At 37.6% G+C, this 14,301-nt stretch overlaps 1 protein-coding gene across 9 annotated transcripts in view; it reads left to right on the forward strand.

Annotated features, from left to right (window-relative positions):
- Positions 1 to 6,912, forward strand: part of LRRFIP1 (LRR binding FLII interacting protein 1) — a 93,582-nt gene extending 86,670 nt beyond the window's left edge. For all 9 annotated transcript variants that reach the window (XM_026707816.2, XM_087919604.1, XM_087919606.1 and 6 more), the window contains 2 exons: positions 1,171 to 1,275; positions 6,199 to 6,912. In XM_026707816.2, the coding sequence (XP_026563601.2) occupies positions 1,171 to 1,275; positions 6,199 to 6,309 (216 nt within the window). In that variant the 3' untranslated portion in view covers positions 6,310 to 6,912. The remainder of the gene's footprint in view (positions 1 to 1,170; positions 1,276 to 6,198) is intronic.
- Positions 6,913 to 14,301: the final 7,389 nt, after the last annotated feature.

Consider the following 14,301-nt stretch of genomic DNA (forward strand, 5'->3'; position numbering starts at 1 on the left):
CCCAATGGCTTCTCTAAACATCTCACCCAAATTTGAGCTAGGAGCAGGATGTTTGGTATAGTTGGCTGCTCATAGTCAGATTCCAGACTATTCTCATATGCTTATGTGCACATCTTTCTATGCCTATGATGATTCTCACCTGGATCAGACCTGATGTTGTTAATGATGTTTTATTTATTCAAGCAAGAATCAAAGTTACACAACAGACAATGCTTGACTTAAAAATATTTTTAAACATTCCTTGAAAATAAAACTGTTATGAATCCAATAGGAATGGGAATATTTTCAGTAAATTTGATTTATGATGTTGGATAGGCTGTGGTTTCAGCTTGCTGGATTTTATTAGCAACTGCTAAATCCAGGTTGAAAGTTGTCCTAACTCTTTAGTTGTATTGTTAGCTCATCACCTAACAGGATTTTTTTTAAAAAATAAACCTTTGCATTGACATTTGTTCCTATAGTTCAGGAATCTGATTAGATTCTGTTAATTAGAACCTGTGCATTATCCCAGATGCAATTGTGAAAAGGCATTTCAGAACACTCAGACACTCAACTAATTTTAGGAAAAATCATAGTTGCTTTAAGGCGTTTGATGCCATGTCTGTAGATCCACATTCTAAAGCAACTTTTGTGGACCAAATCCAAAGCATTGCACAATTCATCTGCTAAATTATATTATTTCTGCCACCAACAAAGTACGTACTGGGCAAGTTTTTGTTTTGTTTTTTAAATTATCTGCATCTCCCTGTTTGCACTATTTTTCAAATTAGCTGAAATTTTGGCAGCAGGCCGACATGGGTTGCAATCTTATATCCTTGGTTTTGGAGATATAAAGGGAGCAAAGAATTTGTTTCAAGTTCTTATGTTTATACTCTCGATTTTATTTTTTTCAAAGCTTTGAAGTAAAATATGTTTTACAACCTGTATCATTCCACGTTTGCATCAACATTGTCATTTTTGGGAAGCCAGTTACTTCACAGGCACCTTAAAAAGTAGTATATTTAAAATTTTAGAATTATGTGTTAATCTTTGTTTATTTTGAAGGTATAATTATATTTAGAATTTTATTAAATTTCACTTTGTTTATTTTGGATAGATAATCCTTTGAAATGAAGATGGAGTATATATTTTTATTAAAATAAATAATATTCTCCTATCATATCATGCTAGGTGTTACGATTAGAAGGTCAAGTTGTTCGCTATAAAACAGCTGCAGAAAATGCTGAAAGAATAGAGGATGAATTGAAAGCAGAGAAACGTAAGCTCCAAAGAGAGGTAATCTGCATTACTATGTACTTTTGAATTCAGAAAAAGGGTTGAATTTTTAAAAAAGTAAAAATTTAACATGAGTAATAGGACTCTAGACTAATTGTTTCTGTATTAAATGAAAACTTTTATAGCTTCTAGTCATGAATCATGTCCCTAAAATTACCTTCTGCAGATTGGAGTTTTTTATATTTCCTTCCTGCTTGTGTCAAAGCACTAAAAGAAAGCCTTTTTCAGAAACTAACGAAATAAAGGAGATAAAGCAAGTTGCTATAGCTTGCTTACTAAAAAAGGGAATGAAATCCATTAGTTCTCACTTGTGGTTCTGGAAAATGAAATAGAAGAAAGAAACAGAGAATGAAAAATCAGATATTGCCCAAAGTTTTATAATATGCACCCAATTAATGAATAAAATACTGTAATTACAGCTGAATTCAATGCTATACAATTTACTAATAATCTCAGACAATTAGTTCCTTTTCTATGTATGGTGATTATTCAGGAAAAGCTATTAGCTTTTAACAACGTGATTTTCAAGATGATAAATTAAAATAACAGGCAAAACATTTTAACATCTGCATTCATTAATCATTAACACCAGCATTCATTAATCAGGGCAGTGCAGTGGCTCAATGGTTGAGATTCTAGGCCTGTAAGATGGGAAGCCGGCAGCCCAGGTTTGAGACTCAATCACCACACAAAAGGGTGAGAGTGTCCTCGATCCAGCTCCTGCCAATCTAGCAATTTGAAAGTATGCAAATGTGAGTAGATAAATAGGTACCACTTTGATGGGAAGGTAACAGCGCTCCTTAATGGTCACATGAGGGAAATGTCTATGGACAGTGCTGGCTTAATGACCTTGAAATTGAGATGAGCACTGCCCCTTATAGTTGGCAATGACTAGCAGAGTAAAATCCACAGGGACTCATCTACTTTGTTTTATTCATTAATGAAACAGTTTTGTAATTTGTCTAATATGTATAATTTCAGCTCATTTAAGAACTGAAGAAATACGATTCAAAAAGAAAACCAGTTCTAGATTCAAACACAAACTGAAAAAAATCATAAAGTTTAGGCATCAATGTATCTGTGTGCACCTTAAACAATTTTTCTAAGCTTAGCATTTTGCCTTTCCATTTTCTATAAGTAATATTTCTAATTTCTCCATCTTAATTTGTTCAGAAAGTAATTTTTGTGATTATACCAGCACATAGGTTTTAACAAAGGAAAATTTTAAAAAAGAAAAATATTTTTTTGTAATATTACCGAAACTTTAAATTTATCATACACACATACATCTCTCTCTCACACACACATATTGTAATAAAGTTTTTTGTAATATTACTGAAACTTTAAATTTATCACTTAGTGTGTTGTGTTCATGCTGAACTAAAAAATTGTTTTGTTTAATCAATATGTTCAAACTTTGCCTGGTTCTCCAGATATCTGAAACTGCTGTTATATGCTAGTAAGTACTTCTTAGTGGGAAGTAATTTATTAAGAAATTATGAAAATACATGTTTCCAGTTTCTTCTTTTAACATTTCTTCTTTTAAGACTATTTTTTTTATTTATTTATTAAAGGAAATAATTGGTTCCTTAAGTATATTTTGCATATTTTACATCTAGTGGTCCAGCAGATACACATTTGTACTGAAAGTTCAGACATTCATAAAGTAATCGGGTATAAAATATCATGCATATGAAATTATTTATGTTTATAAATTTTCAAAAATAAAGTGAAAATTAGAGTTTCTTGCTGTCTATAATTTGAAAAGAGAGTCAGTTTGGTGTAGTATTTAAGACATCAAGATAGAAACTGGGAGACTGTGGGTACAGGTAATCCTCGACTTACAACAATTCATTTAGTGACTATTCAAAGTTATAACAGCACTGAAACAGTGACTTATGACCATTTTTCACACTTATGACCATTGCAGCATCCCCATGGTTAATGATCAAAATTCGGATGCTTGGCAACTGGTTCACATTTACGGTGGTTGTAGTGTCTATGGGCCGTATGCTCACCTTTTGCTACCTTCTGACAAAATCAATGGGGAAGGCAGATTCACTTAACAGCTTTGTAACTAATTTAACAACTGCAGTGATTCATTTAACAACTGTGGCGAGAAAGGTCATAAAATGGGAAAAAAGTCACTTAACAAATGTCTCACTTAAAAACAAATTTTTAGATTCAATTGTGGACATAAGTCAAGGATTAACTACTAGACCTGCCTTAGGCACGAAGCCAGATGGGTGACCTTGAGCCAGTCACTCACTTTCAGCCCTAGGAAGTAAGCAAGGACAAAATACTTCAGGAAACCCTTGCCAAAAAACTGCAGGGCTTCTCCAGGTAGTTGTAGGAATCAACACTGACTCAAAGACATAAATAAAATTATTGGACATGCAGTCAGTCAGATATTTATATTGGATTTGGCATTTTTGTCCATTGTTGAGCCCATCCCTAGACATGGAATAGAAGACGTTGGAGGGTGTTAAAAATATTGTCACAGATTTAGGCTACTCCAAGTAAAGTTGCCTTTTGCAATTGACTGGTGGTAATTCTGCCATTGTTGGTTCAAGTAGCGTTCCAAATGTTTTAAATGTTTTGAAATTGCACTGAAGGCACCTATCACTATTAGTACTACCTTGCTTCTTATGCTACAGCCATTTTACTTTTATTTGCAGTTCTTTTTGTGATTTTCTCAATTTTTTTTCTATTCTGGTGTCTCCATGTACTATCATGTGCACTATCCAAAGTTGTTTGACTTTCTTATCAGAGGTTGTAGGGTGTCATGTTACAGGTGTTTGTCTGCTTTAATACTAAAGTCCCAGAGCAATTTAGCTTCTTCATTTTCATTTATTGCCTATTTTGTGGTCCCACCAGTTCTTGTTTGAAGGCAGGTACCTTGTTTCCCAAAAAATAAGGCCGACCCTGATTTTTAAGCATGTGCCTAATATAAGCCCTACCCAAAATAAGGGCTAGGGAAGTGGGGTGGGCATCGCCAGCACAGGAGGCAGTGAGCGTGCACGGAGCAACAGTGTCTGGCAGCAGCTGTAACCCGTGCAGTGCAGGTGAGTTGATTCCCTGTACAAGCAACAGATGGAGGCCAAGGCGCCAGGAAGGGAGGTAGGTATTCTGGACAGACTGTGCGAGCCACAGGAAAGCAGAGTCAGTAGGCTGAAGTGAGTGGGTGGCTGTGGGAAGTCATCTTTGTATCTCTCAGCTTGTCTGCAGCCTGCGTTGCCTTCTGCCCCACGCCTCTGCCTCCATCTGCTGCCGGTCTCGCCACGCAAATATGAGTCTCCTGCAGCCGCCTGCCCACTCCAGCCCATTGACACTCAGCTGTCCTGCAGCCTGCGCAGCACATCCAGATCACCTTCCTCCCCATCACGCCTCTGCCCCGTCTGCTGCTTGGACAGGACATCAACTCACCTGCGCTGTATGGGCTCCGTAGCCCCAGAGTGAGCCAACCAAAGGAATGGTGGGCTGCAACAGCTGCCGGATACTTGCATTGTGAAAAAACAGCAGGCCTCTCTACTCCTCAGGATCCCACAATGAATTGTGGCTGTTCCAAAAAACTGTGCCCACTTCTGAGAAGGGGCCATGTGGCCTGCAGGGACAGTGGCTTGCCCTCCTTTCCAAACACAAAGTCCAGAAATCTACAAAATGTGAGCAATTGGAAGATGAGTAGGAGGGTGTGGTAATAGGCCATGTGTCTTCTGTAGATGTCTGGCACCCATATTGGGGAAGGGGAGCAGGCCACTCCATTCCTTGACCCCTTAGATTGCATGGCTTTATCTGGGAATGGGGTGCCATTTTCAGCCCAGCCATACTTGTGCCCGCTTTCACATAAGTGAGCAGTCACGGGTGGGGAGGAGGGTGTGGGTGTAGGCCATTTACCATTTGGAGATCTATAGACGGTAAATGAGCAATGGGTGATAGGAGTTGCCAGTGTGGGATCTGGTGGAGTAGGAAGCAGGCCCAAGGCCTGTGGGGACTCTGATCCTGGGAACACAGCATGGGGCGTCTCAGGTTGGAGGAGGCCTTGGGAGGAAGGGCAGGCAAACCAATGTCTACACTAGGCCCCGCAGGACCTCCCCTGAGGCCCCCCTCTGCTCTATAAATGATCACATGAGGGAAAACAGATAGGAATTGTTAAGTGGTCACATGATCACCTCGCTTAAGGACCATCATGAGTTGCTCCATTCTGGTTGTAAATCGAAGATTACCTGTACATTAAAATTCATGCTGATTATATATTTTCAGAAACAGGTCTCTCACACTGATACCCTTTGATACACCAAAAAAAAGTATTGTAAAATAAACCTAATTTTTATTTACCCCTAATTTTTTAGAATTTGTCAAATGTACTATGTGGCTGCATATTAGTTATAATACTGAAAAAAATATGCTGTAACCTTCAAATCATCAAAGCTTGATTGCTGATGCAGACTTTCCCTGTGATAATCAAAGAAAATCTTGACTATTCTGACATCAATCCCAACTGAACTCTTTGTTCAGAGCTTGTCAGAACAGATCTTTGGTTGGAAATTTAAAATAATAATAATAATAATAATAATAATAATATTTGTGTCCCTATTCCTACAGAAGAAATGAGCTGGCATCTTGGTGTCCTTTTAACCTAAACTGAAGGACTAAGTCTGTAGACCTGTACAATATATAAGTAAAAAGACATCTTAAACATTTAGAACTGAAAAAGAACGTGTGAAAGTTTTCCAGGTGTTGTTCTGTGTGGGCATAGATCCTATTTGAATGATACCCCAGAAGGTAACCTGAAGTACCTGTTAAGCTGAAAAAGATTTCAAGCAAGCTTTCTTTTCCATCTGGCATATTACAGTCATTGCTGAAGGCATGCTGTTTTCTATACCTTAATTTGAATACAATGTCTCTTTTAAATGTTTTTTTCAGCTTCGTTCAGCATTAGACAAAACAGAAGAACTTGAAGTAAGTAATGGCCATCTAGTTAAACGGCTAGAGAAGATGAAAGCCAATAGAAATGCTTTACTCTCACAGCAATAGATGGCAGCTGTTGCTGGGGCTATTGGACTGATTGACAACCATGCCACCCAGGCTTACAGCTGTACCTGTTTGAGATGCTTTCATACTTCTGAAGACAACACAGTTCGCACGCATGAATTCATTTGACCATATGCCAATATCTTGAAGTTTTGCTTATGCAGATTCTGAACTGATAACTGTGATTATGAACAGCTGCTCCAAATGTCTGTCTGTCTCTCTCAGATTCAATACTGTAGCCGTAAGCAATTCAATAAGCACATTATATGTCCCTTTAAGTCCTCAATTTTAGGTGGCATTTTGAAAACAATACTGAAAGCAAAAAAAAATGTTTTATAAAATATTAAACTGGAAATTGGAATTTTCTTTCTTTCTGGAAATTAGTTTTTTTAAGACTAATTTTCAGATTTCCTGTAATGGCTGTATTTGAAAGAGCCAGCAACCATACTGTATCCTTATCAAGTTCTTATGTTAAAAAAAAAACAACCTCTGGAACCACAAGCCATTGCAGAGCAAATGTTCAGTTTTGAAATCATGGATGAAAATGGTCTTGGAAGCAAAAGTGACCTTATAAATGGACTTCATCAAATAAAACTTTATAAGCAATTTTTCTCCTATTCATTTATGACTACTTCATTTCAGGGTCAATAGGCAATAGCTTCACTTTTGAAAAAGGAAATTTTTTTTATTATTTAATCTCTGTATTTGGAATTCAGTTAAATGACTTCTTATAAAGAATGTGATGTTGTAAATAAAAGCAAGCCAATGTTTTAAAAGTTGTATACTATTCCATATTTTAATGATTATACACGTTTCTCATTACTAAATGCAGTCTGATTATCACGCAGAATTCTTTAGACCAGCAGTCTCCAACCTTTCTGGCTCCATGGACTGAAAGCAGCAGCAGTGGCAGTGGTGGGGAGGAAAGGGTTTTGTGTGTGCAAGCTAACTCCCGCACATGTGCAGTGATGCTTCACATGTTTTCCTGCTGCTTGCACAGCCCAGTAGGTCTGTGGCCTGGGGGTTGGGGACCCCTGATTTAGACAGTTCCTTTATCGTTGGGGAAAGATGAAATACCTTTAAAAAAAAATGCCTACGGTAGTGATTCTACTAACAGAATAAGGTCCATAATGAAGAATTGGCTATACAGTATTTTCCAGTATATCTCTTAATATTTTAACTATTAGGGTGTGTCATTTAATGGGGTGACAATTAATTTTTGAATTTTTTTTCAGTGAGGGATTCTAAAAATGTGTTTTTGCACCAAGAATTCAAATCTCCTGTTATTTTTGCAATTGTATAATATTTAGCTTGGTACGGTAAATCCGCGTCTGATCCTATACCCCACAAATACTATTAACTTTATCTTCTCAAAATTATACCTTGTGCTACAAAATTAACATTTTTTTCTGCATGAATATTATTTAGCTAAGCAAAAAATAATCCATGCAATCATAAACTAACATCAGAAAGCAATTATCTGAGTTACAAAAATGTTTAAGTGAGTTTCATCAAGTCTTATTTTGATTTGTTGTTCGACATCAGCTGCTGACTTCCTTCTTGGCCTCTGATATAATCCTCACATTTCTCATGTGTATATCCTCTGCTTGCTGCCTCTGTGACCTGTTTTACACATCTCCCTATTGATTGGGCATGACAGGGCCACTGTGGTACTTACATTGGTTTGTCAGTGAACTTCTTTATTTCCTCTGTAGTCAGTTTGCATGTCAAAGAGTCAATCAGCTCCACCAGGGTGGATAGCAATAGCACTTAAGACTTATATACCGCTTTATAGTGCTTTACAGCCCTCTCTAAATGGTTTACAGAGTCAGTTTATTGCCCCCAACAATTTAGGTCCTCATTTTACCCACCTCAGAAGGAAGAAAGGCTGAGTCAACCTTGAGCCTGGGGAGATTGGACCTGCCAAATTGCAGGCAGCCAGCAGCCAGCAGTTAGCAGAAGTAGCCTGCAGTACTGCACTCTAACCACTGTGCCACCGAGGCTCTGGCTTGACTTCTACCTTGTACATGGCATCTTCTTCACAGTCAGTATTAACATTTGTAGAATCTCCTCCAATGGCCTTCAAGCTTTTGTCAGTGCTGCTGCTTCATGAAATACACCAAATTATCTGCAATCACTTGAACAGGTTTTCCTGTTTCTGAGCCTTTCTCTGGAGTGAAACGATAAAGATATCTTCCACCCATCTCACTGCACACAGAAAAATGTTCTTTGATGGTACTGGGGAATTGCTGGTCTGAAATGTTATGAAACATGAAACATCTAAATTATATTAAAGTAACCAAAATATCTTTACAATCCCTAAAGCATGTCACAATTTTTGAGCACCCCTAATGTTTGGAAATTAAAGTTGAAAAATTTGACACCCTATTAACTATAGAACATGTCCCTACATTTTTAGTAGCATTTGTTGATATCATTTTGGAAAAGCTAATTAGCTGTTAATGACAAATGAATAAAGCCAATTTTTAGTGCCAAAGCATCTTTCAGGAATGTAAACTGGGTAGTTTGCTGATTTCTCTCAATCCTGCAGCTCTGTAGGTACATGTACCACCAAGCAGTTCTGAAGAGAAGGATTAAAGAGGAAGATTGTATCAAGAGATCTACAGAAACATCATGAACTGATTGAAGAATGATCCAGAAACACTACTTGGGTCTGAATTTCATAAAAAAATATGAAATATTGAAATGTTGTGATACAAGCTCCATCCTTATGTACATTTGTGCAATATGGTGCATATACAATAGTAGCAAAGCTTATATCATGATGCTCATGTCATTTGTGGACTTTGAGAAATCCAAGGAAGCCTGAGATGCCATTGACTAAGGGAGCAATTTTTAAAGGAGTGGGGAAACCCACAGAAAATTATAAAGCAGTCCTCCCATACGCAACTTAAAAACAATGTGGTGGTTATAAGTCAGTACAGAATTGTCTAGAATTAGTTTTGCCAAGTCATATCTAATCGTTTGTGTAACTTTAAAAGAACAATGTAGGAAAACTGGAAATGTGCCACACTGTTCTTAATAGACATATGGTGGTATTATTTTGGGAGATGAGATGAAGAGCATGTGTATGAAATGTGCACAAATAGCTACATACCACTAGATAACAGCAAACTTAAAAAGCAATTGTGCTAGTTTGGAAAAATGAGGTGATTATAAGGGAATGCAACTCAACAGAAATATATGCAACATGTTTTTACGTGGAAAAATATGAAATGCACAAGTATAGATGAAGACTTGTGAAAAGATTCTTGAAACTGAGCTGAGTAGAAACTGAGTGCAGGTAGCCTTCAACTTACAACAGTTCACTTAATGACCGTCCAAAGTTACAACATCACTGAAACAAGTGACTTGTGACTATTTTCCACACTTAAGACCATTGCAGAATCCTCATGGTCAAGATTCAGATGCTTGGCAACTGACTTCTATTTATGACTGTTGCAGTGTTCTGAGATCATATGTTCCTCATTTGAGATCTTCTAATTAGCAAAGTCAATGGGAATGCCAGATTCACTTAATAACCATGTTACTAAATTAACAACTGCAGTGATTCCCTTAACAACTGTGGTGTGAAAGTTCATAAAATGAGACAAAATTCACTTAACAAATATCTCACTTAGCAATATAAATTGGGGGCTCTGTGAGGTCCAATAGGTCTATATCGGGATCTTGCCATTCTGGTGGGAGGAGGGATGATTTGGATTATGCTAGCATGGGATTTATCTTTGTTCCTTTTCTCTGCTTTGATGCACCTTGGGAAAGAATATGCCTTGGGCCATCTGTTTTGTTTCACCACTGGAGGAGCAAGATTGTGGTACCTGGGAACTGCCTGTTATCACCTCCTCAGCCCAAAGTTCAGCTCAGACCTTACATTAGGCAGAATCTGCAAAGTGGTCAACCTGAAGGGGCTCCAGCCCTACCGTGGGGACCATGCAAAGAATGTCCAACCAGGGCAGGGATCACGAGGAAGCCAAATACAGGATGGAAGCCCCATTGAGGCTCAATCTGATAAAAGCCTCAGCGTGTGGATGAAGGACGGAATCGTCCTGGGCAATTCCACAAAACCAAGGTGGTCCATTCGAATAGGGAAGGAAGACTGGGATAGGAGGTCCCAAGGAGTCACTTTTATCCAGGGCAACTGACAGCGGGGATGGAAACACAAGCTGGAAGTCCTGCATAACAGCTACGAGATGGAGGAAGCATCGGACCAATCTGACCAACTCATAAAGCAAGCAATGCACCTCAGTTGAATGGAAGGCATCGTCCCCACCATAAAATTCAATGGAGACCCCCCCCAACAACTGGGGTTCTTCCTGGCACATGTGCAAGAGTATGGGAGGTATCTCACAACCAAGCCCCACACACCCAAAGACAGCTACAAAGCTTCCTAGTGTTCACAAATTTCTATAGGCAATTCATTCTGTCATTCACCCAAATCACCCTATCACTAACTTGCTCCATGAAAGACAGACTACCATGGGTGGGAGGAAAACTCTTATGCAGAGGTGGGCTGCTGCTAATTCTCACTGGTTCTGGCAAACCAATAGTTAAGATTAGATGCAGTTCAGTGAACTATCAAATCCCACCACTGGCTGGCCCTGCCCCAGCCCATTTTTTGGCCTGTTTTTGGGCCATTTTTCAGGCTGTTTCAGGCAGCTTTTTGGGCCAAAAATGGCCTGAAAAACTGCCTGAAAACAGCCCCAAAACAGGCTGAAAAATGGGTGGGGGCGGGGCCAGCCAGTGGTGGGATTAGCCCCAACCGGCTGAATCCTACCTCTTCCTTTGAGGCAAATGGCTGGGAGGCAAGGCTGGGTGTGATGAGTGACACCACTCCTTTTCTTAGGGGGGGGCAGCATGTCAGGTCCTATAGATCTCTATCGGGACTTTGCCATTCTGGTGGGAGCGGGGAGGAGTTGTGTTACGTTTTCATGGGGTTTTTCTTTGTTCCTTTTCTCAACTTTGATGTACCTTTGGGATATTGGGAGGAGGGAAAGAATCTTGGGCCATCTTGGGGGAGAGATTTATTAATATGATTAAGGCAATTTATCATAAACAAACAGCTAAGGTGATGGTAAATGGGGACATGACTGAGATTTTTAATATAAAAGGCACAAGGATGTCCATTATCCCCTTTACTATTTGTACTGACTTTGGAAGTGCTACCTAGAAATATTAGACAGATCAAAGAAATAAAAGTTACTAAAAAAGAGAGAAATACAAGTTACAGGCATTTGCAGACAATTTGGTTTTTATCTTAGAAGATCCACAAGAAACTGGACCTAAGTTAATTTAAAAAATAAAATAAAATAAAATGGTGAAGTTGCAGGACTGAAAATAAACAAAAAGACTAAAATACTAGTTAAAAATCTTACAGATACACAGAAAAGAGAGCTATTGAAAAGAACTGACATACAGATAGTCAAGAAAATAAAGTACATAGGGATACAACTAACAGCAAAATGTGCAATGATTAAAGAGGACAATTATACTGAGCTGATGCATCAAATCAAATCAGATTTGGAGAAATGGAAAAACTTGCAATTGTTGACAGGAAGAATAGCTACTATAAAATGAATATTTTGCTAAGACTATTATTATACTTATTTCAAACAATTCCAATAAAAATGAGAAAATATTTTGAAGAACTAAACAAAATAATACTAAGATATATTTGGCTAGGGAAAAAAACAAGAATAAGCCTGAAAATGTTGCAAGATTCCAAAAAAAGAGGGGGCTTTGGGTTGCCAGATTGGGAATTGTATTATCAGGCCTCAATACTTACATGGGTGAAAGAATTGATTAATTTGAGGCATAAAAGAACTATTCACCTTAGAGGGACATGATTACAGCATGGGAAAAATAAGATACATAACTATGTTCAAAGACATATTAGAAATGCACTACTATCAGTATGGGTAAAAATTAAAGAACAGCACTATTTGAAAATATCAGTCTGGCTTTCCACAATGGAAGCACTGATACATCCTAATGTTATCAATTTGGAAAAAAAATATAAGATATAAAGATATTTTGAATGAAAAGGGGAAATTAAAAACTAAGCAAGAGAGTAGTCAAGGGATGGATATAGCACAGTGACCACAAGTGCAGATACAATCTCAATATGAGAAAGATGATAAAGTGTATGGTTTTAATAAAGAAGTAGCAGAATTAGACCAGATATTAATTGGGATGGATGAAAAATTAATAAAGAAAATACATAGCTATTTATTAAGCATCAAATTGGAAAGTGAGCAAGTAAAGGAGACAATGATAATTTGGGCTTAAAACTTTGGGTATACAATAGAACTGGATAAATGGCAGAAATTGTGGAATAGGAATGTTAAACTATGTCAACTGCATATAAAGAAAACTTGTATAAAATATTTTATAGATGGCATTTTTCACCAAGATTGGCAAAGATGTTTAAAGACATATCCGCTAAACGTTGAAAGTGTAACCAGACACTTGGTTTGTATTATCATATGTGGTGGACATGCCCAAAGGCAAAAAAAATTGGACAGAAATACATACTTGGTTGGAAAAAATGATAAAGCAACATATTGATTTGAAACCAGGAATATTTTTGTTGGGCATCCTACTGGAAAAATATGATAAAGGGAATATATATTTGATTTTACATGTACTAACTGCAGCCAGAATTGTATTTGCACAACAATGGAAAAGCGAAGAGATCCCGACAGATGAGAGTGTAATTAAAAAAATATTAGAATGTGCAGAAATGTATAGATTAACGCTTACAACTAAGGAAAAGGAAGGAACTGAATAGTTCTTGACATGGGACTTATTTTACCAATGGTTTGATAATAAAAACAGAAGTTAGAAACATGGGGATACAAAAGTGATTAACGTTATAAAGGAGATTTGTTGAAGTAGATAAGTCAAATATTATTATTAAATTAGCATCAATGTGATGATTATTAAAAACATTTTGATTATGATTTCCTAAAAATAATTGCACCCAGACAACACAGAGTTTAATTGAAATTGAGTATATAAATAAAACAAAAAAATAGAAAAAATAGAAAAGCATAACTCTGAGGCAGGTAGATTCCTCAAAGAACATGTTTATTGGAGACGTCATATCGGCACAGCCAGTGAAAACCAACTCTAAAGGCTCCCGTGGTTTTCACCTAATTAAAGGAGTAAAAGTACCCCCCTCCTAGGTGTCGCCAGTGTCCTGGCAGCTTCTTCTCCTTCACCAGCCACCTGTTACAATGTCCTTGGTTCCCACAGGAAAACTTTGTTTTGACTGCTGACTGGGCTACCTACTTCCCCCCTCCCTTCCCTTTCTCAGGCTTCGTGGCAACACAAGATGCTTCAGCCAGGTTCACTTCAGAGTTGACACAGAACCACAATCCAAATAATTCTTTCAGAGAACTTTGAGTCAATTGGAAGGGCCCTTTTAATATCTTTCAATGTCCATCAGTTTCTCTGAGCTGCATTGGCCACCAGTTTTCCAAAGGCCAACTGTGCTCCAGTCAATCCTCCCAGCTTCATGCATATGTTGCATGAAACCAACATCTCCCAGGTGTTCCAATCTCCCAAGGATCTCTACTACCTTTAGTATTGTGAGCATAAAACAACGGCTCCTAATTCTCTTTTGTGTTAGCTATGCCAATTGTTTTCTGTATCCTGTTATTATCCGGCTATTCTCTCTAGACACAGTTTTCTATACAGCAGTTTATTGCTCGATAATTTTTTGGAAAATGAAAATATGGCTATATGTATTAAGAATTTTGCATTGTTCATGGAGAAAAACTGTGTTTAATTTTAATTGTGTGTCAACTTACAATACTCATTTTGTAATTTTGGTTATATTTCTTCAAAATGCAAACAATATTTTTGTGAAAACTGTCCTACTAGAAACAAGCTCTATCTGTCCACTATATTATTGTCTCAGAACTTTTGTAAACAATTTCCCAAAGACAGACAAGAGATAATTTTCTCAGAACC

Source organism: Pseudonaja textilis, chromosome 1, assembly GCF_049901715.1.
Source record: "Pseudonaja textilis isolate UNSWEBS1 chromosome 1, rPseTex1.2, whole genome shotgun sequence".
Lineage (NCBI taxonomy): Eukaryota > Metazoa > Chordata > Lepidosauria > Squamata > Elapidae > Pseudonaja > Pseudonaja textilis.